Genomic DNA, 25068 nt, shown 5'->3' with positions numbered 1-25068 from the left:
CACCCGACCACCGCAACCCATCCGGCGCTCGATTATCATCGCCGGAGGCCGCCCTTCCGCTGTTGAACATACTCGGCCGGGGCACGCACGCGCCTAGGCACGCGCAGCACACGCTCAGCCCAGGCTCAGCCGAGGGACTCTTCAGCACTGCTGTCGTGCGTACACACATGGAGACCTCCTATGCGAGTCCGAGGCGCAGCCTGCTCAGCGAGGGCCACTCCGTGGTCGTCGCGGCAGAGCCGTACAGAGTGCCTGGCACCGGAGTGGTCACGGCCGAGCCAGTTCTAGCAGGTAGGACGGCATCAGCGAATCGGGGCTGCGATGTGGCTGTCCGGGAGCGGCGACACCCTGCTCGGTACCCCCCCTTCACATCTAAAGCCATGCCGGACCCCCCCCCCAGCAGGAGCGCTCTGCCTGTGGGGGGTGCTGGCATCTCTGTACGGACAGCAGCTGTAAGTAGCATGTGTTCCAGTGGCGAGAATTTATGGTCGACACCAAAATCAGTGGTCTCACCGGCGGGCCCTCCTACTGCCAACCGGGCTCGAAGGCGCGGTGAACACAACCGCCTCGAGCGTACGCTAGACGATCGGGTTCGTGAAGCGCTCGCCGGGCTTATTCCTTATACCGCAGCCGGCCAGCTCGTTGTTGCCCCACCGCTGACGGAGTTCACCGGCTTGCGGCTCTTCCACGCCACCGCAGCGCAGAGCGAGTGGAAGAATCGGCGCACAACCTCGAGGCCGGTGGTGTGAGGGTCGGCCGCGGCGGTAAACTGATGGACCCAGCCGAGGTGCCCGACCAGTCGAAGCCGCGCCGACGCGCCGCGCGCGACCACCAGCCAGCTTTTCGGCCGGGCCGAGCACGAGGCCTCGAAAGAGTAGACACTCTCCGGTCCATCCGGAATTTTGTCGTTTTTGTGCGTCCTCCCCGTTCCCGAGGTCGTTGAGCTGTACTCCGGCGTGCTCCCGTACCGCCAGGACAAGCCCGACCTGCCGCATCTGGTCGAGTGGCTGCTGCCCGGCATGGCCTCTGCGAGTGTGCACGGCTCAACATCGATGGGCGACTGGATGGGCGGCCTCCGTCGCCGCTGGTAGCGTCGCGCGTGACGTGGCTGAGGTGCGTGCGCGCTCCAGGCCCCTCGCGTTGAGACCTCCAGACCTCCGCCGCCGTGGAGCCGACCGTGGTAAGTGGGCGGAATGTCTTGTGAGAGCGTTCCCAGGTGGTGCTTTGGTTTGGGCAGACCTTCTCGGGCCGCTCCGACTCACTCCCCACTTTCTCGCACACAGGCGACACGAGCACGGGCGACTCAGGGCTTTCTCTATTTCCCCTCTCTGGACCCGCCCCACTATGTGTGGTCCGCCCTCATCAAGTTGATGGCCCCCCCAAACAACCGATTGCGGTCGGGGCAGTCGGGGCAGGAACCTGAGAGCCACTGCTCACGCTCCACGCCCCCTCCCTCCGCGCGATGCACTGCGCGAGCACGTACCGCAGGTCTCTGCTGGGCGAACCTAGGCAAAGGACCCGCCCCCCGCGCCGACGGCCTGCGGGCCCAGGTGCGCTTGCCGCCGCGACGGGCTTACCTTTCGTTTTTGAGAGTCAGAGTCGTTCGTTCGTTATGGCTGCTGATGCGTGTGGTGCGGGCACTGTGCGTCGGCCATCTTGTGGAGTCCTGTAAGCAGCACGTCCACTGCATCTCCGGGGTCATCATCGATTGAGTACTGGAACCCATGGGCGACGCGGGTCACGGCATGGCCAAGGGCCGCGACGCGAGCAGAAGGCATGCGGCCGAGCTCGCTCTCGAGAGTCACGTTTCCAACCAAGAAGGGCTCGCGCTCGATGAGCACATAGCCCCCTCCAGCGGAGCCTGCCGCCGCCCAAAACCAGGGCGCAAGGCCGCTCGAAATCGCGGAGAAAAAGACGGGAATGCAGCCCATTGCCACGTCATCACTGACAGACTTGCGGTCGGGGCTGTCCCCACTGGGCTCCAGGCAAAAAACTGCGCGCTGCTTGTCGAGCAGCGACGCGCCACCTCGCCACGGGCTCACGGTACAGCGCGGGTGAGCCTCGCATTGCTTTACCACGAGAGTCCGGACCGCAACGTCCCCGTGCGCCGCACTGCCAACAAATAGCATGGTTGGGGAGATTACTGGGCGATCCAGACCGTGCTGCTCGCGTTCCCATGGGGGCGAGAAGCCAGCCCGCGTCTGGCCGCTTGACCAGCGCACACTCGGGTATGGCACGGAGATCAAGTTCGGGTATGTCGAGCTGATGTTGCTGCTCACCTTCGAGAGATCTTTCCACAGATGGCTCCGCTTCGCTGTGTGATCATTGAGCGCCTCCGCCCTCACCCGACGTTCGAGCGACGGGGTGATGGAGTGCAGATACCCCACACGCATCATGAGCTCGTATGGAGGCTTCGGGTGCGCGAACCAACCGCCGCACTGCTCAAAGTGGTAGTGGTGCGGCAAGCTGAAGAAGTGCCGGCAAGCACGCCATGGCTCGCGCGCGTGTCGAAGCGCAAGCCGCACCGATTTTGCGCTCAAATTTCCAGATTGGCACAATTCGAAGTAAAGACTTGCTCTCTCTCTTGGCCGTGGAGCGATGGGTGCGAAGAACAGGTCTGCTTCCTCTGGATCAGTTGTGCGGCAGCACGACCGCCGCAAGCGGTACTCGAGGATGCTCGTCAGCGCATACATATGTTCTCCTTGCTCGTTGGGGTCCCATGGACCGGGCGTGTCTGGCCGCCGATGGAACGGGTTGTGCGCCTCTCCATATCCTGGGTCCGTCAGCGGCGGCTCAAGGTCGTAAACGTAGACGCGAGCCGAGCAGTTGCAGGGCCTGACGGATATCGCCGGCAGCTTCCACTGCGACCGGGCCGCTGTGCTGAGGAGAGTGACGAGGAGATAATTCAGGCTCATGTCGTTCGAGAGGTCGCGGCCCGGAGGGGGCAACACCGAGGTTCGACGCTGTTCACAGCCTTGTTATTGAGAAGAAAATGCCTCCTATGGCGCTGTGCGCTGGTCTATGAGAGGTTGAGGTGCGAGCCCTGGAGGCCCTGGGAATGGGGGGAGACTACCCGCGGGCCTAGAAGGCCCGCGCGCAGGGGGGTGGGGCATTGAGAGAGTTGTTGATGTTCTGCGCGTCGCCACAGACGGCGGCGCGCGAGAGCTGTTGCGAGTGGAGAGAGAGAGAGAGATTTTTAGAAGCCAACAAGAAATGTGTCACACACAGTGATTTGGGCTCGGCAGCTTCTCGACTACCAGCCGGAGCCGGAGTCGGAACCGTAGCCGAGATGGTCGTCGGAACCGTCGGAACCGTAGCCGAGATGGTCGTCGAGGGTGTCGAATATGTCATTCGCCTCGCTAGTAGAGCCGGTGCCGCATGTGTCTTGGTCGGAGGAGGAGTCGTCGGAGGAGCGGTGGGACGCCTCGCGCTTGTCGCGCCTGATGCGCTCCGCGAGGGGGCCGGGGTCGTAGTTGTCGTGCTCGAGCGTCGGGTAGGTAGCGCGCCTTGCGACCATGTCGGCCGTGCTGCCGTCCCAGTACAAGGTGTACCAGAGAGTCGCCGCGAGGGTAGAACCAAGCGTTGACCAACCTGTACCGTTCGAGAGCGGCCGCCTGAGCGGCCTGAGCGGCCGCCTGAGCAGCCGCCTTTGCAGCAGCCTCCTCGGCTGCAGCCTTCCGCGCGAGTGGTGCTGGGCGAAGCCCCGTTCACAGATAGGTTGATAAGAAACAAGAAGCTCACATCGCAGAGAACGGTAGGCCTCGATCTAAACCGCCGCCGAGCTCACCGCGGCACGTGCGGCCATCCAGGCGGCCACGGACGACTCGTTTGTGTGGGACGCCGGTTTGGCCGACGAGAGCCATCGTGTGCTGTGCCGCGACTGGATCCACTCCTCGCCCCACACCCACAAAATAGCAATTCGTTTTGCCGCGTACTTCATGAAGGCACCCCGTGCGGCTCCAGTGTGTCAGCGTCCCCGCCCGTCCGGTACTCTCGGTCTTGCCCGGGATGTGCCCTTGTGCCCTCGGCGCACGCAGACTGCGGTGTGTGGGTGTACGGCGCCGCGCGTGCGTGCGCAGGGGAGCACACACAGCGCTGTCCGAAGCAGACACAGGCAGAAAGAAGAATTTTACGACTTACGCGCACACTGACACTTTCACTGACTGGCACTAACACAGGTACAACACAGAAAGAAGAAATCGCCGCTGGTTGTCTGACTGTGATTCACCTTCGATACATACAAAGGAAGAACGTGAAATCCCCCCCCCCCCCCCCCCGCCCCCCCACCCCGCCAGCCACCCACCCACCACCCGACCACCGCAACCCATCCGGCGCTCGATTATCATCGCCGGAGGCCGCCCGTCCGCTGTTGAACATACTCGGCCGGGGCACGCACGCGCCTAGGCACGCGCAGCACACGCTCAGGCCAGGCTCAGGCGAGGGACACTTCAGCACTGCTGTCGTGCGTACACACATGGAGACCTCCTATGCGAGTCCGAGGCGCAGCCTGCTCAGCGAGGGGCACTCCGTGGTCGTCGCGGCAGAGCCGTACAGTGTGCCTGGCACCGGAGTGGTCACGGCCCAGCCAGTCACCGCAGGTACGACGGCATCAGCGAATCGGGGCTGCGAGTGGCTGTCCGGCTACCAGGGCCTTTTCCTCCGGCAACACATTGAGCTGCTCGAGGTGATTGGCGGCTGTGAGACAAAGAACCGCTACCAGATCACACCAATCTCAACGCCGCTGCCCGCAAGCTTAAACAGCGGGTGGGCGCAGGAATTTCGCGAGGCAGCGGCGTACAGCCCATTGCTCACCGCAAAGGAGGAGAGCGACTGCTGCGAGCGCGTTTGCTGCCCCATGTTTCGAGGCTTCACTATGGACTTCAAGGACGTTCAGGGCATATCCTACTTCCGCGTCGAGCGGCCCTTTGTTTGCGACCCCTGCTATTGCCAGCCCTGCTGCTCTCTCTACACTCAGAATCTCCGTATCGTCGACGCAAATGGCCACCTGCTTGGCAGTGCCACCGAGGTGGACCATGCATGTGGCTCCGAGTGCTGCGCGCGCAGCTTCGTAGCCTCTGACGCGAACGGCAAGCCCATCTACAAGCTGCGCGCAAGTGATTGCGGCACACATGACCACCACAACTGCTGTGCACCCTCCTGCCTCAACGAGGAGTATGCGGTGGATGTCTTCGAAGCCGGCACCGGCGAGTGGGTCGGTCAGTCCTCTTGGGTGTGGCCCGGGTGTAACTGCGGTGGCCTGACTGACCGGTCGAACATGGCGACGCGGTTTCCGGCAGGCTCCAGCGACGAGAGCCGCGCCACGCTACTTGCCGGACTGATGCTCGTCGAGTATGCGGTTCACGAGTACAAGCAGGCGCAGCAGAAGAATAATGGCGGCGGGGGCGGGGGAGGCGGGGGGGCGCCGCCTGCGCAGCAAATGGTGCGCTGAGAGGGCAGTTGCCCCTTGAGATCGACCCAGCATGCCAATGCGGCCAGGCGCCAACCCTGTGCGCGCAGGCTCGAGAGCGACGTCGAAAGTAGGGTGTGAGAATGCCACCTTAGCTCGTGTCGTGACGAGTCGTGAAGGGTTGTCTTGATCAGAGCGAGAGACGGAGACGGACAGGCTTGTTTTGTTCGATCAGACCTTTCAAGTGCCGGAAAACAAAGGTAGGCTTGCCCTGCGACGTCTCTCCTCTCACCACAAACAAGCAAGGAGCCCACCACATCGCCGAACACCGATCACCGCGTGCGTGCACTCAAACCCGCACAGTGCTCAGTGGGACGATCGAGGGGTCCCGTGTACGCCATATGCGGAATCGACCCTATCCAGTGCTCAAGTGCTCGAGTGCTCAAGTGGGCGTGGTCCGACGGCCGAGGGCACGGCCGAGGGTCGTGTGAGTGAGGGCGCACCGTGTTGTCGAGGAGCTCGAGGGCCTTCTTGCGGAAGGCGGCGTCGACCTCTCCTCGCCGCGAACTTTTCATCACCTCCTCCACCTTTCCCCCATTCACCTCGAGGGGCTCGGCCTGCCAGATGTCCTCTCCGCAGGCGATGAAGGGGGAAGGAACGACGTTCGGGCAGATGGTCTTGCGGAAGCGATCGCCATGCATATTGTACATCTCCTCCGGGCTCGATAGACGAAGAGCGAGACGAGGCTCACACGAGGCGGCGGCAGAGACAGCCGCCCGCCACGCAACGCCCCCCACGAGGCGGCACACGAGACGAGGCTCGAGTAGACGAAGAGCGAGACGAGGCTCACACGAGGCGGCGGCAGAGACAGCCGCCCGCCACGCCGCCCACGAGGCGGCACACGAGACGAGGCTCGAGTAGACGAAGAGCGAGACGAGGCTCACTCGAGGCGGCGGCAGCGACAGCAGCCCGCCACGCCACGCCGTCCAAGAGGCGGCACACGAGACGAGGCTCGAGTAGACGAAGAGCGAGACGAGGCTCACTCGAGGCGGCGGCAGAGACAGCCGCCCGCCACGCCACGCCGCCCACGAGGCGGCACACGAGACGAGGCTCGAGTAGACGAAGAGCGAGACGAGGCTCACACGAGGCGGCGGCAGAGACAGCTCCGCCCGCCACGCCGCCCACGAGGCGGCACACGAGACGAGGCTCGAGTAGACGAAGAGCGAGACGAGGCTCACTCGAGGAGGAGGCAGGGCGGCAGAGACAGCCGCCCGCCCGCCACGCCGCCCACGGGGGGCGGACCCGCAGGTTTGGGTTCGCGGTGCCCTGAGGCTCGGGTTTGTTGGAGAAACTTCGACCCTTCCTAGACACTTCCTAGACACTTCCGCTCGTGCGGCCACGCTGTGCACGAGGCGTGCCTCTACCTCGCCCGTGCCTCTTTAGCTCTAAAACTCTTTACCTCGCCCGCACCTCGCCCGCACCTCGCCCGCACCTCGCCCCCACCTCGCCCTCGCCCGCACCTCGGCTACACCCCGGCTCTCATCTCGGCTCCGCGCTGCAACCTGCATCTCCGCTGCACCTCGGCTGCACCTCGGCCGCGCCTCCGCTGCATCGGGTCTCTGCGTCACGAGGGCCGCTAGGGCCGCCGGCTCGACGAGGCCGAGTGGACGTGTCCGGTCTGCCGCCGCATCTCAAACGCCCTCCTCCAACGCCCTGACGGCTGCGGTGTGAATCGCCCAACACCACTCGCAACAGCTCTCGCGCGCCGCCGTCAGTGGCGATGCGCAAAACATCAACAACGCTGCTCGCAACACGCGTGTCGCGCACTCATTCATGACCGGTCTCAATGCCCCACCCCCCTGCGCGCGGGCCTTCTAAGCCCGCGGGTAGTCCCCCCCATCCCCAGGGCCTCCAGGGCTCGCACCTCAACCTCTCACAGACCAGCGCACAGCGCCATAGTGTGTGAGTGAGTGAGTGACACACACACACACACACACACACACACACACACACACACACACACACACACACACACACACACACACACACACACACACACACACACACACACACACACACACATTGATTGATTGATGGGAAGGCGAAACACAGTCCGACCAACGACTGGGACACCAACGCGGTATGGGTGGACGCAGGACGGGCGATGACGGTCACACAGGAGCGACACACAGAACCACAAGACAAGACACTCAGCCAAACTGACTGCCACACATCCTGAGCGAACTTCCCTAGTCACCCGCGGCCGGACTCCATCCGGCACGCGTCGCTGGGCGCTCAGAGCCGCGTCCCCTGCTCGCCACCCCGACGCTCACAAGGCGCCCGAGTCGAACGACAGGCGGCACGCGAAGACTGGTTGCAATCCCGCCGACCGCCAGGCCGCGGGATGATGCGTGCGTGGTCTTGTAGTGGGTCTCGGAAGCTCTCCTCTCGGGCTAGGAGCCAGCCCCTCTCCCTTGCCCCCGGAACACTGTGTCCGAGTCGAGGCGTGTGCTTGCCGGTCGACGGCCGCGCGCGGTTGGCATTGTGACGAAGGTTGCGCGCGGCCGCGGCGCGCCCGCCATGGTTCGGCGCGGCGCGCCTACCAGCGGCAATTGTCGAGGCACGGGAACGCTTACCCGGGGTCATCCTCTGAGCCTGGTCGTCGGCGCCGCGATGCCACGGCGGCGCATTCGACGTCGTCGGCGCGCTGCCCCGCGTTGAGCCCCGCCGCACGTGGCGACGGCCGCAGGTTGGCCCGGTGCAGCGCGCCCTGGCCGCAGACTGAAGAACGGCCACGAGGGGTGTGTGATGTGCGGTGCGGGGTGTGAGGGGGGCAGCGTCTTTGTGTGTGCGCGCGCGCGCCGCTGCCGGGAAAGAGCGGGGCCCTCGGGGTACACCTCGCCCGGCCCCCTCCGAAGGGGGGGGGGGTTTTTTTTTTCCACGTGAAATTCTGAACGGAAGAGGGGGGGTCGGCCTTGAGAGCTTACGGGGTCGCCCCGCGCCAGAGGCTCTGCCTCTCCTCTCGGGGATTGAACTGGGGGATGGGGCGGGGATCCTCCCTCTTCCCGCCGTCGATGCCGGGGATCAACCAATCCGGAGAGGTCGTTACCATTCCTCCATACATCCTCCCAGCTTCATCGGCGGGCGCCTGGGAGTGTGTCGTCAACTGGCCGGTGGTCTTTCAGTGTGGTGGGGTGGGTTTCGTGACCGTTCAGCGTCGATGCCGCCTTACTTACCTGTTCCCCGCTGGCGCGACCCCGCGCCGGCCAGCGGAGCCATTGCCCGCTCAGTCACCACCCCCGCCGGCGCGACGCGATCCGATCGGCGCCGCCGCCGACGGGGCCGCCGGCACGGAGGAGATTCCGTCGTCGCCGGTCGGGGTGTTGGTCGGGACATGGGCGACGCGACCACTGCTCTGCTCCAATGGCCAGAGACCCGGTCAGTGCAGGTGGTCACGCCGCCCCGCCCAGCGTCGCCCGCCGCCGCGCCGCGCCGCGCCGCCGCTTCGCGTCACCATGTATCGAGCGCAGCACCACGCCGCCGCTTCGCGTCGCCATGTATCGAGCGCAGCACCACGCCGCACCTATTTCGGAGTGAGGGCCGTAGCCCAAAGTGACCCGCCTCGCACGCTCTGGCCTCTCTGAGCGTAGAGCGGTATGTTGAGATTCGACTCAAGTCGCCCCCTTCGACAGTCCTGCATGGCTTTCGCTCGGAGGATACGGAATACAAGGGGGGGGGGGGGGCTAATACGTCAGAAGTACGTACAGAACACACACACACAGCGCCATAGCAATGATAGCGTATTTTCTTCTCAATAACAGGGCTGTGAACAGCGAGGTGGGGGGTTCGCACAACATCGACATGGCGAGCGAGCGCGAGATGCGCGAGAGGCGCGAGGCGGCGGAGCTGCGAGAGCTTCTCCTGAACGGCGAGGCTCGTAGTACCGACAACATGTATTCGCCGCTGTCGGCCGCACCATCGCCCGCGCCCGCGCCTGCGCCTGCTCCCTCTCGAAAGCGAAAGCCGTCCGCCGAGACGTGCTGGGGCCAAGAGATTGCCGGCGGCGGGATGCATGCAAAGGTGGAAACGCTATCTACCGCCTTTCGGCAGAAATTCTGTCCCGCCTGCCAGAGGGGCGGCCTTCTCATCCCCGCCTCGCGCGTGCGCGTCCACGACCCGCTGGGCTCGGCGGCGCCGTTCAACCAGCACGGGGTCGGCGTCTGGAACACGGCGGAGGGTGGAGCGCCGTCGCCCCTGTGGCCAGCGCATCGCGTCGTCAACCAGCTGTGCAGCTCCGTCGGACCAAAGCTGGTGCTGCTGCGCGATCCGACGACCGCGACCATTCCGGGCCTGCTCGCTCTGCCCTGCGCGGCCGGGAGCTTGATCGCCTTCCGGGTGGGTCGCACGCTGCAGCCGACTAACCTGCCGCCGCTGCTCCTCAAGTCGCTGCCACCGCTGACGTCGGACCCGCCGCTGCCGCCGCAGCTGCCGCAGCCGCTCGACTCGTCGGGCCTTCCCCCGCCGCCGCCGCCGCTCGCGCCCCCTTCCTTCCAGGCCTCTTCGTCGGCGGCGTCTTCGCCGCCCGCGAGCTGGGAGCTCGACTTTGACTTTGGGGCGGGGGCCGACCTGAGCCGGAGGGCGGAGGAGCTCTTCGACGAGCTCCTCTCTCCGCCCGCCTCGCCGCCCGACTGCACGGCCCGCCCGCCGGCAAAGAGCGAGCAGAGGCAGGCAATCGGCGGTAGATCAGACACCTGCGACCACACAGGCTCCCCCCCCCCCCCCCTCCATTCATGCGCTGTACAAGGCCACACTCCGCGCTTGATCACACTGCCCTGCGCCTTCAACTCGTGCCTTAATCGTGCCTTAAGCGTGTGTGCAGGCCGCCACGCGGACCGCTTCCGCGCCGCTCGCCGCCGCCGTCAGCGGCACCGTGTTCGCCACGCTCATGAAGTCCGTGCCCCATGCCCTTCTGGCTGTCATGTCGGTCGTCGGCATCTTGCTCGCCGAGTTGAGTGCTGTACCGGCCATCAGACTCTTCTTGGCAGGCGTCGTTCCTCTTGTTCTGATGGCCGTAGTCTTTGGTCCTCGAGTGGCTGCCCGCGCAGGCTGCATTTTGATGGTGGCAATACCCGCGCTTGCGCTCCGGAACGTCGCAGTCGCATCCTCGTTAGCAGAGATCAACACTCGGCTGGAGTTGCTCTCCCACGGGCAACGCGGTCTCATCCTCTTTACTTCATGCCTCGGCGTGTGGCTCGGATTGTTGCCATCCACGGTGCTCTCTCTTCGGCTCAGGATTGTGACGATGGCCCTCTTTCAGACGACACTTCTGTTTAGCGAGCTCCTCTTCGTTGCTCGTGCCGGCGATCTGTGCATGGCGGTCATGATGATGCAATACGCCCAGTTTCCCTGCTGTGCATCTTTCCTCACGGTTCTGGCTGTGGTGCACTGGGCCCAACCACTGTTCGCACCACCCCAGCCAAGCTCAGTCGTGTAGCGTACGGCTTTACCGAATGACGAACGAGTGTCCACGCTGACGTATTTTTTACCCCCCCCCCCCCCCGCGTTTGCCCAGCTAGAGGCAGCATTTCTTTTCCTCGGTCCTCGCGATGTCTGCCCCGCCGCGCCCTTGCCGCCTCGCAGCCTCGCCCTCCTCCGCCGCACACTGCCGCCGTGGGGCTGGGGGTTGTTCCGGCTTCCGCCGTCGTGCGTCGAACTGTTCAACACTGAACTTCCGCCCCGCGGTGTCGCAGGATTACAATTGCTCTCTTGGGCTCCACACACTTTTCTCCGCCCCCGCGCACAGGCCCCCCCCCCCCTCCCCCCCCCCTCCCCCCCGCCCCATTAGCAAACCGGCTGCCCAGCCTGCAACTGCACCGGAGGGCCCTGGGTCTAAATTTAGTGCGGTGTGAAGTGTTTATGTACTGCATCTTACGCTGAGGATAGCGCATGTCGCTGCGCTGAAGGGCTCACGCTATAGGGTGCTGGATGAGGACGGGTACGAGGCACTAGCCCCAGCCGTCGGGAGGGTGTTGCCAGCACTGGTAGATGACCTCTCGGAGAAGAGCCGGAGGGACCTTGGCGCCGGGGTCACGAGGAACTTGCAAGTCGTGGCCGAGGCGGCGACGGGAGCGGTGCAGAGGTGGATCCTTCCAGCTCAACGATGAGGCTACCGCGCGCATAATGAAGAGAGAGGAACACATTGAGTGGCTGAGGAAGCTCTTCGCTGGGTGGAAGGAGGCCCGGCCAGCCTTGAGGGAGTCGCGGAGGAGGAGGGATAACAGAGGTAACGTGGGGACGGGCCAACAGCCAGTGGGACGAACGAGGGCCGCGACGGCGGCCCAAACGGGAGGGAGCGGAGACAGTGGGCAGCGAGCGAAGTGGGTGAGACTGATGATGCTCCTTCGACTTAGGGAGCGGTTCAGCTGCTGGGCGGGCTTCAGGGTGGTGCTCACGCGAAAAGGAATCGACGCGATGTACAAAGCATACAACAAGAGGAGAAAGAAGAGGACGGACATCAGTGATGACGAAACAGAAGCTAGCGCAGACGAGAGCAGGGCAGACCCGGGGACTGGGGAGCCGGAGCAGACGGCATCGGCCGCCGAGGGAACGATCGTTGGGAAGAGGCACGAGGAGGGCGGCGACCTCAACCGACTATGGAGGACCCGTCACCAGACGACGCAGGGCGGGCGACGGGGAGGCGGAGCAGACGCGCAGGGCGAGACGAGGGAGGGAGCAGGATGTTGCGGAGATCAGCAGGAGGATGTACGACGAGATTAGGAGCAGCAGGGACCCGAGGGACCATGTGGAAGACGGCTAGTGCTAGTCCCCCATCGCGCATATGGGAGGACGACCCCGGCTAGTCGCCGACCACACCCACAAAGAACCCTGCACAAAGACCGCAGGGCGGGGACCTGTTCCTTTTTACCCATCTCCTAGTAGAGGTGTCCGTTTTGTTTATTTATTTATGTACTGCATCTTTAGGGTCGGGACATACGAGCTCACCAGGGGTAGACCCGTCGCGGCGGCAGCCGGACCACCGAGATCTGCGACAAGGAGGGCCACGCCTCCCCGATGAGGGGCCAGCGGAGGGGAGGGGCGAGCCGAGGACGATAGAGAGGCCGCGGATGCGGGCGCGACTCGTCGACCAGGGAGAGCCGGCCCGACCTCCCTGGGCGGGGAGCGACGCGACCCTATAGCCACCGCCCTCGCCCGGGAAGTCGGGCACGCCGTCGGCAGGGTCAACAGAATCAGGCAGAGAGGACGAGACGGCGGCGGGGCCGCAGCCAAAAAAGGCTAGGAGGGGAGGTCGGGCCCCGCGCCCGTCGCATAACTATCGGGATGCGAACAGAAGGAAGGACCGAGAGATGGGGGAAGACACCCCGGTCACGCACAGTCAGTGTTCAGCGCCACTCAAGGATTGGCCCAATGCCGTCCAGCTCTTACCTTTCGACCAGCGGGGCTCCGGACCAAGTTGGTCGGGGAATCGATCTGCAAGTTACATGCGCGCCTTGCTGGCGTGGTCGCGTTGCACTACCGTAGGGTACCGAACTTAAGGTAAGGTAGCTTGAGTTAGGGAGCCCTTTTCCTCTTACCGAACTCCTGTTGTAATGTACCTAACTCCTGCTACCCACCTCTCGGTCCAGCCGGACCGGCACACGGGCCACGCGGCCGGCACACCACTCTGAGGCATCGCTCCCTCCTACGCTACGACCTACGAGCACCACGCTCGAGTACGAGTGCCTACGCTACTAGATGCCTTATTCTTCTTCCTCCTCGTCCCCCCCCCCCCCCCCCTCCTCCTCCTCCTCACTCGCCGCACCCTCGTCGTACCAGCGAGGGCCGAGGGGGCCCGTCGCAGGTACCCAAAAAGAAATCCCAGTACCTAACTGCCGCTACCCCGTACCTAACTCAGTGCAAAGCACCTAACCTAACTCAAGCTACCTTACCTTAAGTTCGGTACCGTACGGTAGCGGTTTGCAGAGCGCCCTTGCGCTTCTTGCTTCTACCGCGTATTTACGCGGCGGTGAACTTTGCGTCCTCGTCATCGCCCCCCATGTCGTCGTCGTCGTCGTCGTCGTCATCTGTGGCGTCGGGGGGGAGAGAGGTCGGCAGTGCGTCTGAGGTGAGCGAGGGTGCTGCAGTGTGAGGCAAGGGATGCCGCGAGGCGTTGGGAGCGAGGGGGTTGGTCGCACCGTCATCGTCCGTTGGCTCGTCGTCGACGTCGTCGTCATCCTCGTCTTCATCTGTGGCGTCGGGGGGGAGAGAGGTCGGCAGTGCGTCTGAGGTGAGCGAGGGTGCTGCAGTGTGAGGCAAGGGATGCCGCGAGGCGTTGGGAGCGAGGGGGTTGGTCGCACCGAGGGGGGGCGGCGTCGGCGAGGCGGAGGGAGGCGGCGGCGTGGGCGGCGGCGGCGACGGCGACGCGGACGGCGGCGGCGCAGGCGGGGCGGAGGGGGGCGGTGTCGACGGTGGAGCAGGCGGGAGATCCGGGAATGGGTCCACCACATTCACGCAGTTCAGCCCGTCGTTGTTGCCGGTGCCAGCGGAGGCGGCGACGCGCTGGAGCTTGAGCATGTCCCCGTCGGTGATGCCGCACTGGCGACCACCAGCCGTGAAGTCACATGCGACAAGCATCTCCTCCAGCACGGGCCGGTTCATCTTGAAGACGCCAGTCCCGCCGTTGGCGGCGTAGTACATGTCGTCGCCGTACTGAAACGCCGCACCGAAGCCCTTGAAGCCCCGTGAGTTGTCGTTGCCGGCGGTGGCCTTGTAGCTGGCGCCGAACCACTCGAAGCGGGAGCGCGCGTACGCGTAGCCGTCGACCGAGGTGCCCGACGGGCTGAGCTTGACGATGAGGGCATTGCCATCCTCGGTGGACAGGCCGATCAGATACGTCGTGCCCCCAAAAGTGTACGGGTTGATGTCAAGGTAGTTGTTGCCGTTGTCGCAGCACGGCCGAAAGGTGGAGACGCTGTCCGTGACCGAGTCGTACGTGTACACGTTGTTCGTCAAGTAGCGCGAGTTGGTGGAGTAGTCCAGCTCGTTCCAGCCAAACTGGGCGGTGAGCGAGGCGATGTTCAGGTTGAGTGCGCCGACGTCAAAATTGATGGTCTCGAGTGCCAAGGTGGTGGCTCCACCGAAGCCGTCGTCCCGGTTTCCGAAGATCCAAGCGCCCGGGCACTGAGTGAAAGGGGACGGCGCGCCCGGCGCGAAGCAGCTGGTGTCCGTGAAGCAGGTACTCACGCTCGGGATCGTCCGCAGGTTCTTCGTGCCCATCCCCACGTAGTAGATGTCGTTGACGATCGTCGCCGAGTTGAGCTCCCCGCCGCTTCTAGTGCCCCCCTTCCCCACGATCGACAGGGCGCAGAGGCACTCCATAGGCTCGGCGATCTGGTTGGCTGCGAAGCGGCAGAAGAAGTCCTGATTATTGCCATCAGTGAACTTGCCGTACGCGATGTCGTCGATCGGGTTGATGAAGAAGGCGTTTGCGAAGCTTGGATTCGCACCACCCGCGTCCACGGCGGTGTCGAGTTGGACAGTGTGGACATCCGAGTACACACCAGTCGAGATGTCCAGCTCAATGAGCGAATAGTCGCCGGTTTTCTTGACGATTTGCATCGGGTTCGGGTGGTTCGTGCAGTCGAAGGCTGACACGGACGCGACGGCCTGGATCCGAGAGAGAAGCAGGAGAAAGCAGAGCCGGCGGCGGCTGCGTGTGTGCATACCCTCAGAAACTGCTCCCAAGCACGCGTGCGCGTGCAAAAGGAAGCAGATGGCGCCGCAGACGACGAGCAAGGAGACGGCGCCGAAGTCATGCGCCGATGCGATGCTGCCCTCCGCCGCGTTCGTCTGCGACCGACAAGCTTGCACCTCGTCAGTCTGGCGCTCCAGCGAGCCCTGCACGAGCGGCATCGGCAAATGGTCGTTGAGGCCGGTGTCGAAGTCGAAGAAGCAAGAGTCGAACTCCGGCAAGATCTTGGAGAGGACGGCCTTAAACTCGTCATGCACTCTCCCGCTCTGGCTCTTCTCGAGGACGGTGGTGGCGAGGGCGGAGAGGGCGGAATCCGCGTCGATGAGAGTGCCGGATGCGCTGTCGGTATGGCCAATGTCGGCGAGTTGGGTGACGTCCGAGCCGGAGGCGTGCCCCGCGAGCAGCCCGAACAACATCTCGCCCCGAATCGCTGCGGCCGCGAGTATGTTGAGAGAGAGAGAGAAGATCATTTGGTGGGGCCAGGCGGACCAACTTTCCGAGACCTCGAGAGAGAAGATCGCCCCCGACTTGCGCGTTGCGCCTTGGGGAGTGCGGCATCAAAACACCCCCCCCCCCCCCCCTCTCTTTGAGGGAGGGAGGGTTCCTGCCGTCTGTTGTTTGATGTGCCCTTGTTTGTTCTCTTGTGGCACCGTGGAGTGCTGGGGGGGGCGACAGGGAGGATGTTTTAGGGGATGTGGCCTTGAGTTATGTGTACGCCAACTCAGGGTGTGGTGCAGCCAGCTGGCTGTGTGTCTTGTGAGCCTGTTTGTGTCTGTGTGTCGCTCGTGCGTGTCGTCATCATCTGTCAACAGTCTAGCGTCCACCAGCTGACAAAAAACAGTGCAAGTTTGGTGTTCACAGCAGCGGAGGCTGAGTGAAGACCGCATGCGATGTGTGAGGAGAGGTATCCGTGAGTACCCTACGATAAACTAGTGGCCTACCACGAGTTGGGGCCCCCACTGCCACCCCAATCGTTATCGGAACGTGACCAGGTGGCGTTTATTTTTGCTTGGGCGGGTATCATGCTGAAATTCTGGAAAAACCTGACCGGCCCCTGCGGTGCCCCTACCTACCTACCTACCTTACTTATGGGAAACTAAAAAAGAAATCACTCGCTCGGTGAAGGTGGGGTACTATACCAACTAAAGTGATGGCTGGTGGTACTATCCTGCAACCACAGTCCTTCCTGTGACATGGCAGGCCACTCTCAAGCCTACAAGCACCAGATCAACGACTTGGGGAGGGTTGACATCGTGATTTGCGCGGAAAATTCTTTTCTGCTGTGAAAATTCCGGCGTGAGAGAGGGAAAACCCCGACGGGAGGGCCCAGACCCTACCTACCCCGGCATACCCGCCGAAGCAAAAATAAACGCCACCTGACGTGACAGGATTTGTCCTCGGGGCAGCCTGTCCCACGACGGCGTGCATGCACGGCAGCTGTGGCGTGGGTCCTGTGCTCGTCTTCTGTGCTCGTCTGTGCTCGTCAGGTCAGTGCTCGTGAGTGTGCGTGGGCAATGCTGGAGGAGACCCCGATGCAAACCCGCGCTCTCGGCTGCTGCCACTCACCGGACGCGGAGGCGGTTAAGGTCCAGGTCGAGGACCTCGGGGTGAGGGCGCGAGTGCTGCCAAGAGCGTTGCCGCGCCTGATATTGTACGCGGGCGTGACCTGCGTCACGCCCGATGCTTTGCTCCTGCGGCTCCAGCGCGAGGAGGCGGACGACATGCTGACGATCCTCCTCTGGCGCACCGTCTTCGTCTGCGTGATGCTCACTCCGGTCGCCGCCTCGCTCCGCGGCGGGTTTGCGAAGCTGTTCGCTGGCCTCGCCGCCGCGCCGCCCGTGCAGGTGCTGGCGGCCGGCGCTCTGCAGGCGCTGGCGACCGTCACGTTCGGCGCCTCGCTGATGGTGTGTGACCCGGCGCAGGCCCTGATCCTGACAAGCCTAGCACCGCTCTGGGCGGCACTCTTGGGCGCGCTCCTGTTTGACGAGCCCGTCAGCGGCCGAACGCTCGGCGCCCTCGCCTTGGCCCTCACGTCGGTGGTGATTGCCTTTGCGCCCGCGGCGCTGGGGGTCGACGCAGCGGAGCGCGACGCGTATGAGGCCCTCGACGCGCGGCTCGCGGCGGCGCGGCGGGAGAAGGCGGCGGCCGGCGTGGGCATGGCTGGTGCGGGCGGCGGTGGCGGCGACGCCAACGGCGCCGCCGGTGCGGTGGGATGGCTGGAGCAGTGGCCGCTGCTTGTGCCGATCAGCACGGGGCAGTTCATGGCCGGCTACATCGTCGCGACCCGCCGCCTCGCCCACTCGCACCCGCGCGCATGCGGCCCCGCCATCCCCGCCCTCGGCGCCTACCTCGCCCTGCTCGTGCTCGGGGCGGCGAAGCTCGCGACCGAGGGAGCCCGAGGCCTGGTCCCTCCGAGCGGCACCTTCGTCGCCCTCTCCGCCCTCAACGCCTTTGGCATCTCCGCAATGCACATCGCCATCGCCCTCGTCTCCGGCCGCGTCCCGCCGACAGAGGTCGCCATCGCGCTGCTGCTCGAGGTGCCGCTCGGCCCGCTCTGGATGGTCGCCGGCGTCGGCGAGCCGCTTTCCGCCTTCACCATGTCCGGCGGTGCGCTGCTCATCGCCACGATCGCCGGCAAGGAGCTGCTCGACGCGCACTGGCCGCGGGAGGCGTTTGAGCAGTTCGACGTGGAGGGCGCAGTGGCCTGCAAGATCCCGCCCTTCCCCGACACGCGCACGTCCCCCGACGCGCCGCACGCATCCATCTCGGACCCTTCTCCGCGTGTCCGGAACTCATCCTTCGGACGGATCCCCTCCATCACCGACCTCATGAACATGGTGCGGTGAGGCCTTCTGCCCTCTGGCTCTGCTTGCTCCAGCGCCCGCACACGTGGGGGATTCACGAGAGATGAGTGTCATAAACGGCGCTCTCGGGGATGGGATGGTGTACTGTATGTGTGCGCATGCGGTGTAAGCGGTGGCCGGTGCGCGCCGCCCCTTCAGCTCTGGAGCGAAGGCGGAACGGCAACGGGGGTGGGGTGGAGAAGGAGAGCGGAGAGCGACGGGGCGCGCGTCTCAGGCTGCCGGCCCGCGGTCAGACGTGTTGCATGGTATGCAAGAGGACATGAAAAGACACACTCAAGAGGCGTGGAGCGTCCAACGAGCCACACGCTCTACTCTGGCGGTCTACGGGAGGCTCTAGGACTCTACGGGAGGGCTCTGGAGATCTTTCATCAGATCTAGGAGAAGCCGGTGGGTCTCGCAGTGCTGCGGATCCACTAGCTGCTACAAGAGATGGCGCCGTCACCGGCAGATGACGCCCGCCAGGCTAGGCATTGGGACTACCGGGGGCTGGTACGTCCCGTGCCGGACGCCGGGGAAGAGCAAGAGCAGGCTGACCTCGCCCGCCCAGCCAAGCGCGGTACTGCTCTTGCTCGCGTCCACGAACAACAGTCGGGCTCGGACTGGACACCAACGCGGTATGGGTGGACGCGGGACAGATGATGACGACACGCACGAACGACACACAGACACAAACAAGCTCACAAGACACACAGCCAGCTGGCTGCCACACACCCTGAGTCGGCGTACACATAACTCAGGGCCACATCCTCCCTGTCGCCCCCCCCACTCCAAGGTGCCAAGAGAACAAACAAGGGCACAACAACACAACAGACGACAGGGGAGAACGCGTGAGGCTAGAGCAGGCTTGCTCGTCCTCTAGCAATCTCCGCCGACCGCGAGGCCGGACTAGACCGTGTGTGGGGTCATGTGAGGTGTCTCTGGTCACTCTCCTCAGGGGCTAGCCGCCAGCCGCTAGCCCTATCTCGCACTCACTGGCGGTGACAATTCTATGGGTGAGCGTATGCGAGTAGAGGCGCGTGAGCCGATTCTTGATCGCATGCCATTGCGCATTGGCATATAACTGGGCTTGGCGTGCGACCTCAGCGCGCCCGCCGTCAGCTCGACGGGGCGCGCATGTCAGCGAGAGGTTTGCCGGTAGAGCGATCCCGGTCTTGTCGAACATTAAGAGTAGGTAGGTAGGTAGAAAGGTGAAGAACAGCCAGGCTCGGACTGGACACCAACGCGGTATGGGTGGACGCTGGACAGTATTAAGAAATCCGGGCCCCGACCAAACACCTTACCGGTGGGGCGGTAGGAATCCTACACACACCCGAGGCCGAGGCCACGAGGGTCATCGGCTCGTCGAGGTTGGAGAGCGCTACCCAACGCGGTCCCAAAGAATATCCACCTCGAGAGAAGCACCGCTGCTATTCGCATGCTGCCACTGGAGCGTTGCCCTCTCGCCGTGACAAATGCGTCTCTGGGCGTCGCCTGCGTGCGCGAATGGCCGTCGGACACACCAGCTCGTCCATCGGAGTCAGTGGTGGTGGTTGCGATGAACTACCGCACAGCCTCAACGGCCGCTCGCATGCGGAAAAGGGCAGAAGCGCCTTCGAATAAGTTGCGTTGGCTGCGAGAGCTTGCTGACAAGGGCCTGCGCGTCATCGTGTATGCCGAGAGCTTCGAGGGTGTGCCGAGGCATCCGCATTGGATTCTGATCGAGACGGGAATGCCGCGTGGCCACGTGCGCTATGAGTGCGAGGTCTACCTGACGCACATTCTGCTCTTCTGGCGCGCGCTGCACCGCCTCACCTTTTTTGTGCAGGACCACCAGCATCGGCCAGGCCTCGGCGACAGCATCGCCAGGATTGCCAAGGCGAAGGCGGGCCGACCTCCAGAGTACATGCCGCTCGGAGCGTTTGGTGGGGGAGCGGCTGTGGGCTCGAGCTGCGTGGGCGGCTCTGCCGAGAAGATCCGCCACCAGCGAGCGGCTCTCGCCGCGCTAGGTCGACGAGACTATGGGCTGCTCACCCAGAAAGACGTGTGGCTCAACCGGTGGCAGTCATCGACCATGCCGCGCGCCGTGCCCTTTTGGACCAGCGGCATGTTTGTCGTGTCATCGAGGCGGATCCGCGAGTCGGTACGCCTCTCCAATAGGCCGTTGCCCCTAATTAGCGAGTGCATGATCACGAATCGATAAGTCATCTCTCTCACACGTGCGGCTCTATGGCTCTGTAAGGTAAACCACTCGGCGCTCCCGGACTTGCTCGCGCTGGTCACGCAGCCGCCGCTCGAGAAGCTGTGGTGCTGCTCGTTTGAGCGCTCGTGGCAGCTCCTCTTCGGACGCTGCGGCTTCGAGTGGGGTGGCTGCGACTGCGGGCCCGACTGTGGGTCCGCCGCCGCAGAATTGTTCCGGCCGCCGCCGCGGCAACGTCCAACGATGACGAAAACAAACATATAATAGAATATCGTGAACACAATCAAGAAAACAAACTCGCGTGAAAAGCCCATTTTTTTGCTGCCCATTTGTTGGTGAAAGGCCCGTTTTCAATTTCATCATTCCTGATCCTGTCTCCGGATGGTGCAGCTCGGTTTTTCACCCTCATGCATCTGCCGCGACGAGCACCTTGGGCTTGGAGTACGCCTCGATTGCGCCGTCGATCTCGGTGATGCGCGCCTCGAGCCGGTCCTTCGCCTGCAAAGGCGCATGGCAAGGTTCCGACGTCGAGACCGAGATGTCAGGTGATATCTGAAAGTGTCTCTCCGGTTGTCCAAAACTCTTGCCTGCTGTGTTCGCTGTGTCTTGACGACAAACGGCAGACTGCGCAACTCCTCGTCGGCCTTGCCCCGCTCTTGTGCCAGCGTGCGCAAGATCGACGCCTTCTCCTCCTCGCCGACAATGCGAAGCCCTTCAGGGCACTCGGCCGCTCTCGCCTCTCGCTCCGCCGTCGCCGCTGCGTCCTCGGCCCACTCTTGCTGACGCCGACGAAGGTAAGCAGGTACGGCGCCTTTGATAGACGGGGAGGGAGTGAATGCGCTGCGTATTACCCGCTCTCGACACGGCCATGCAGAGAGTTGGGGCGGCGGTTTCACAGGGAAAGCATCTAGGGCACGGCGGCGCCCTGCTTGTGCGCGGCGGGCACGGCGGCTGCTGCCCGCGCCTCGGCCGTCTCCTGCGCCATGAGTGCCGCGGGCCTGCGGACTGTGCGCCGGTGCGGTGAGCCGCAGCTCTGCTCCTCGTCGATGCCGAGGTCGGCGAGCTTCACTCGCGCCTGCGTTTACGAGTAGCTCGCTGTAGGAAGTGCGGCCGATCATCGCCGCGACTCGGCATGTCTCGCGCCTCGGAGACGGAGCGGCGCCGCAAGCCCTCGGCGCTGCTTCGGCGGCGCGCCTCGTCCTCGGCGGCCGCCGCCTAGGCTGGCAACGGGGTGTCTAGCCTGCAGGCGCTGGGTGTGAGTATGTTTTGGCGGGCCCGAGCATCTAGGGTGGGAACCTCCGCCTCGGCCCTCGCGGCGCGCATGCTACGGAGCCGTTCCCGCTCCTCGCGCGCGTAGTTACGCGGCTCCGCGCCCGACCGCCTCTCCCCACTCGCCGCCTCAGACGGATGCCCGCGCGATGGCAAGTAGCCCCTGCCGCCTGCACAAGAGCGGCCGCTGCCGCCGCCGCCGCGGGCTGAGGAGGCCGCGGTGGAAGGGGCGCGCCGCGCTGCGGGGGAGCCGCCAGCCGTGTCTCCCGCTGCCCTACCGGAAGCGCGGCCTCCGCTGCTCTGCGGGGAGGGGAGAGCGACGCTTCTGGTGGGAGAGCTCGCCGCCGGACGCGGTCGCGCCTGTGGCTGGGTGTTGTTGGCGGCGGCGAGGCGGCGCTCGAGCTCGAGCTGGCGGTCGAGCTCTGCCTCCTCCGCCGCCATCGCCGCCTCCAGCTCCCGACGGTCGCCCGGCGATGGCGGCCGCACCCGCTGCACCCGCCTGCTCTGCGAAGCCCATTCCTCTGCAGCGGTGTCGGTCGGAGAGGGCAGTTGCAGCACGTCGGCGCCGCCGACCGCCTCGGCCTGCTTGTGCGAGTTTTGGAGCGCGATTCTGTGCTGGAGGTCGAGCATTGTTGCCCCGGTGGAGGGTTGGCGTCTTGGTGAGGGGTGTTTGCGTGTGAGCGTTGCAACGCGCCCCGAATGGACGACCGGGGTGGGCACCCACCCGCCCCCCTTCCACGACTGTTACACACGGGTTTCAAAGCCGGGCGACGATATTCTCGCTCGGGCCAGAGCAGTCGCCGCTGGCCGCCGCTCAGCGCGACACGAGCTTAGGGCAAGCCAAGGGGACGCGAACCATTTTGCTCTCTCTAGAGCCCCTCCCTCTTCCCCGCACGCACACCAGACACCCACCACCCACCAGTTCCCCACAGGCCGCAGGGCATGCAGTTGCAGAACGTGCCACCCCGCCACCCGCCTCGCTGGTTGTGAAATATACATTGCGATACACATCGGGCGGGAGCACGCGCAGCACATCGGGCGGGACAGACTGGCACACTCCACGCCGGGGCGCACGCGGGGCAGCAAATGACACAATGGCCAAGCAAGAGGCCACCCCACCCGGAGGTAGTAAGTAAAGCGCAAGGCTCGAGACTAGAGGCGAAGAGAGGCCCTCCCTGCTGCCTAGGGCCGACGCGGGGTCGGAGGGGCCAGCCACCACGGGCCCGCATCGTGGGCCGAGTCGAGGCCGCAGTCGGCCTATCAGGGCCGCGAAAGAACAGACCGAAGCTTGCGTCGCTGCGGCACTGGCTCGCTTAGTGTGCCACAGGCAGTGCGTTGGGCACAGGAGCCAGGGGCCGGGGCCGCGCACACGCAGAAGGGGCATGCGCCCAGGCCAGCTCTAGCCCGCTCTGCTCCCGGCCAGAGCCGCTCCACAGCTCCACCTCTGGTGGTGGCTGCGAGGACGGTGGCTTCCGCGTCCTCATGGCGCCAACGTTGTGTACGTTCGCCACAACATCCGACATGCGGCTCACCTTGATGCCTCTCGCTGCGAGCCTGCGCTGCTGACATCTCATCCATCGCTTGCGGCACCCAGTCTCGGAGCGGCCAGGAAGCATCTCGGCGATCGCCTTCCAACGCAGGCCGCGAAAGCGCACGGCGCGGTCAATGAACGCATCCTCCTCCGCCGTCCAAATGCAGCGCTTGTTGCCAATCAGGCTCGCAGGCGGGTTCGTGCATTTGGGGGGATCCGCCGCGAAGCAGCCAGGCTGCATCGCGACAGTGGGGCACGACTGCCAGGCGGGCGGAGATGGCGAGGCGCTGCTGGCGGGCGACGACGATGGAACCAAACAGTCAAAGATGAGGTTCAGCTCGGTTTCGGGCGCCAGCATCGGCTCTACGTTGTCCTGGCCATACACGAGCGCGCTGTTGGAAGGAATCGGCGAAAAGGACGGGATCGGAAAGGCCTCTTTGGGATCCTCTTTGATTGAATCGTCCGCCGTTTCATCGAGTTTAACCGGAACGTGGACCACCCAGACTTGGGATATCTGGCGGTAGCAGATCGCAATTGGCCGGGGGGAGAGGAGGGGAAATGCTCCCGGAGGGAGTGGGGTTGGGACATGGAAAGAGGGCCCACTCTAACTCCGGCCTCCACAGAGCAGATGCAGGTGTCTCCGAAACAGGTGGCTGACAATTTCCTCGGGTGGATGGGAGTACTAGAGGATGGGAGAGAACGAGGGAAGGATGGAGGGGATGAGCATCACCCCTTCCCCGAACCCGCCGCAGCATCCCCCGCCGACGCAGCCGAGCCCGCGCCCGCCAATCACTCTTCCACCGTCGCGCGGAGAGACTGGCCCCACCCAGGCTGTGAACAGCACCGAGCTGGAGCACCCGGTACTGGCCCGCCCTAGCCCTCACGGCACGCCCAGTCGCTCAACGCCAGGGGAGCCTGGCGGTGGCAGCGGTCTTTGTCCGGAGTGAATACTCCAACGCGCTCGTCGGTGACGGTGTCCTCCAACCTGCGCCACGCTCGGCGAACCTCGACAGCGCCTTCGGTGGCATGCAGCTCTTTGCGCCTGAAGCCTGGAGAGCAGCTCCTCTGCTGCTCACACGCTCTGCACAGTTGGCACAGCCTACTGTGCGGCTGCCACAGCTGTGACAGCGATGGGCTCGCCCTCACTGGCCCTCAGTCACTTGTGCTGCGGCTTGTGTGAGCGACACTGCTCGGCGACTGCCGGCACACTGTGAGACCATGGGTGTGAGGTAAAACCACGCTACCAGCGCTTGGTCACATCGGCCCCGAGGTCAGGTCCATCTACTCTGTTGATGACAACACTTGTCTACTCGCTGGAGCCGAGCAGGAGGGCCCAGCGCACAACCTCTGGTCAACTCACCCTCCACACCCCGTATGGCGAGAGCAGAGGCAACTAGTGGTAGCAAAAGTAGCAGCCGCCGCAAAGCTGGGTTTTGGCGCAGTGCTTTCGGGTTGTTCTTGCACCACGGCTTGCACACGTTTGCCGGCGGTGGAGGCGGCCCGCAGGGGTCGCAGCTCCCGAGCGTGCCGCACGCGATGCGGCCGCCGTCATACCCGTGCACGACATTGCGAACAAATCCCTAATCTTTTGATCCGCAGCGAGCGCTCGTCCACCTGCTGGCCGCTAGTGGTGTAGTAAAATTTTACAACAAAACTCCCTCGCACGACACTGGGCACGGGACTGGCGCGCACTGGCACTAACACAGGTACACTGGCGCGCACTGGCACTAACACAGGCACACTACGGGAGCCGCCTAAGCGACTCCTGCGAGGACGGCGAGGCACTTAGCTCCGTGCACTCGACCGCCCTCGCCGCAGGCAAGCTCATGTGGTGTAGTAGAACACGCTTCGAAGCAATCAACAACCAATGACGCCAGCAGGAGCGATCTGGGGGGGGGGGGGGGGCTCGAGCGACGACGCGCTGCGCGTGGCGGAGGAGCACGCCGCCGCACGGCTCGTGGAGCGTCCCGAGTGCCCTCCTCTCGCGGCTCGGACCGTCGGAGTATGCAGTATGCCGATGGACCGTCCACTGCGACGGTGTATCATTCACTTTATGCCACCCGCGCCTGACCG

General features: G+C 64.5%; 9 protein-coding genes across 9 annotated transcripts; 2 read left to right on the top strand and 7 right to left on the bottom strand.

Moving 5' to 3' along the window:
• Positions 1 to 1610: 1610 nt before the first annotated feature.
• On the bottom strand, positions 1611 to 2915 carry EMIHUDRAFT_225337 (hypothetical protein; the record flags this gene model as incomplete). The annotated part of the gene is made up of 1 exon (XM_005789861.1): positions 1611 to 2915. The coding sequence occupies one exon, from the start codon at positions 2913 to 2915 to the stop codon at positions 1611 to 1613; it is 1305 nt and encodes a 434-aa protein (XP_005789918.1).
• A 338-nt stretch (positions 2916 to 3253) lies between these two features.
• Positions 3254 to 3940, bottom strand: EMIHUDRAFT_225336 (hypothetical protein; the record flags this gene model as incomplete). Its single annotated transcript, XM_005789860.1, has 3 exons — positions 3254 to 3506; positions 3598 to 3674; positions 3788 to 3940. The coding sequence occupies 3 exons, from the start codon at positions 3938 to 3940 to the stop codon at positions 3254 to 3256; spliced, it is 483 nt and encodes a 160-aa protein (XP_005789917.1).
• Positions 3941 to 4474: 534 nt separating this feature from the next.
• EMIHUDRAFT_225335 (hypothetical protein) lies at positions 4475 to 5541 on the top strand (the record flags this gene model as incomplete). The annotated part of the gene is made up of 2 exons (XM_005789859.1): positions 4475 to 5356; positions 5518 to 5541. 2 exons carry the CDS (start codon positions 4475 to 4477, stop codon positions 5539 to 5541), a joined length of 906 nt encoding a protein of 301 aa, XP_005789916.1.
• A 215-nt stretch (positions 5542 to 5756) lies between these two features.
• Positions 5757 to 6108, bottom strand: EMIHUDRAFT_225334 (hypothetical protein; the record flags this gene model as incomplete). Its single annotated transcript, XM_005789858.1, has 2 exons — positions 5757 to 5822; positions 5911 to 6108. The coding sequence occupies 2 exons, from the start codon at positions 6106 to 6108 to the stop codon at positions 5757 to 5759; spliced, it is 264 nt and encodes an 87-aa protein (XP_005789915.1).
• A 5304-nt stretch (positions 6109 to 11412) lies between these two features.
• EMIHUDRAFT_225331 (hypothetical protein) lies at positions 11413 to 11922 on the bottom strand (the record flags this gene model as incomplete). The annotated part of the gene is made up of 2 exons (XM_005789857.1): positions 11413 to 11655; positions 11728 to 11922. The coding sequence occupies 2 exons, from the start codon at positions 11920 to 11922 to the stop codon at positions 11413 to 11415; spliced, it is 438 nt and encodes a 145-aa protein (XP_005789914.1).
• A 2788-nt stretch (positions 11923 to 14710) lies between these two features.
• EMIHUDRAFT_362059 (hypothetical protein) lies at positions 14711 to 15642 on the bottom strand (the record flags this gene model as incomplete). The annotated part of the gene is made up of 1 exon (XM_005789856.1): positions 14711 to 15642. A coding segment is annotated over exon 1 (644 nt), but the record flags the coding sequence as incomplete, so codon positions are not given.
• Positions 15643 to 16669: 1027 nt separating this feature from the next.
• EMIHUDRAFT_225329 (hypothetical protein) lies at positions 16670 to 18001 on the top strand (the record flags this gene model as incomplete). The annotated part of the gene is made up of 2 exons (XM_005789855.1): positions 16670 to 17191; positions 17414 to 18001. 2 exons carry the CDS (start codon positions 16670 to 16672, stop codon positions 17999 to 18001), a joined length of 1110 nt encoding a protein of 369 aa, XP_005789912.1.
• A 2932-nt stretch (positions 18002 to 20933) lies between these two features.
• EMIHUDRAFT_440345 (hypothetical protein) lies at positions 20934 to 21939 on the bottom strand. The gene is made up of 3 exons (XM_005789854.1): positions 21492 to 21939; positions 21339 to 21410; positions 20934 to 21270 (listed from the first exon to the last, which is right to left on the bottom strand). The coding sequence occupies exons 1-3, from the start codon at positions 21903 to 21905 to the stop codon at positions 21103 to 21105; spliced, it is 654 nt and encodes a 217-aa protein (XP_005789911.1). The 5' UTR covers positions 21906 to 21939; the 3' UTR covers positions 20934 to 21102.
• An 838-nt stretch (positions 21940 to 22777) lies between these two features.
• Positions 22778 to 23750, bottom strand: EMIHUDRAFT_225326 (hypothetical protein; the record flags this gene model as incomplete). The annotated part of the gene is made up of 2 exons (XM_005789853.1): positions 22778 to 23509; positions 23739 to 23750. 2 exons carry the CDS (start codon positions 23748 to 23750, stop codon positions 22778 to 22780), a joined length of 744 nt encoding a protein of 247 aa, XP_005789910.1.
• Between the last annotated feature and the right edge of the window lie 1318 nt (positions 23751 to 25068).

This window comes from Emiliania huxleyi (assembly GCF_000372725.1).
Source record: "Emiliania huxleyi CCMP1516 chromosome Unknown EMIHUscaffold_124, whole genome shotgun sequence".
NCBI lineage: Eukaryota > Haptophyta > Isochrysidales > Noelaerhabdaceae > Emiliania > Emiliania huxleyi.
Note: the sequence above shows the minus strand (reverse complement) of the source record. Positions and strands in the feature narration are given on the sequence as shown.

Excerpts from the sequence above, each read along its gene's own strand:
- EMIHUDRAFT_440345 (XM_005789854.1), bottom strand. The coding sequence starts at position 21,905 with ATGGCGGCGGAGGAGGCAGAGCTCGACCGCCAGCTCGAGCTCGAGCGC. Across the intron at positions 21,411-21,491 it reads CCGCGAGGGCCGAGGCGGAG|GCGGCGGCCGCCGAGGACGA; the intron begins GTTCCCACCCTA and ends TTGCCAGCCTAG. Across the intron at positions 21,271-21,338 it reads GGCGCCGCTCCGTCTCCGAG|GCGCGAGTGAAGCTCGCCGA; the intron begins GCGCGAGACATG and ends TCGTAAACGCAG.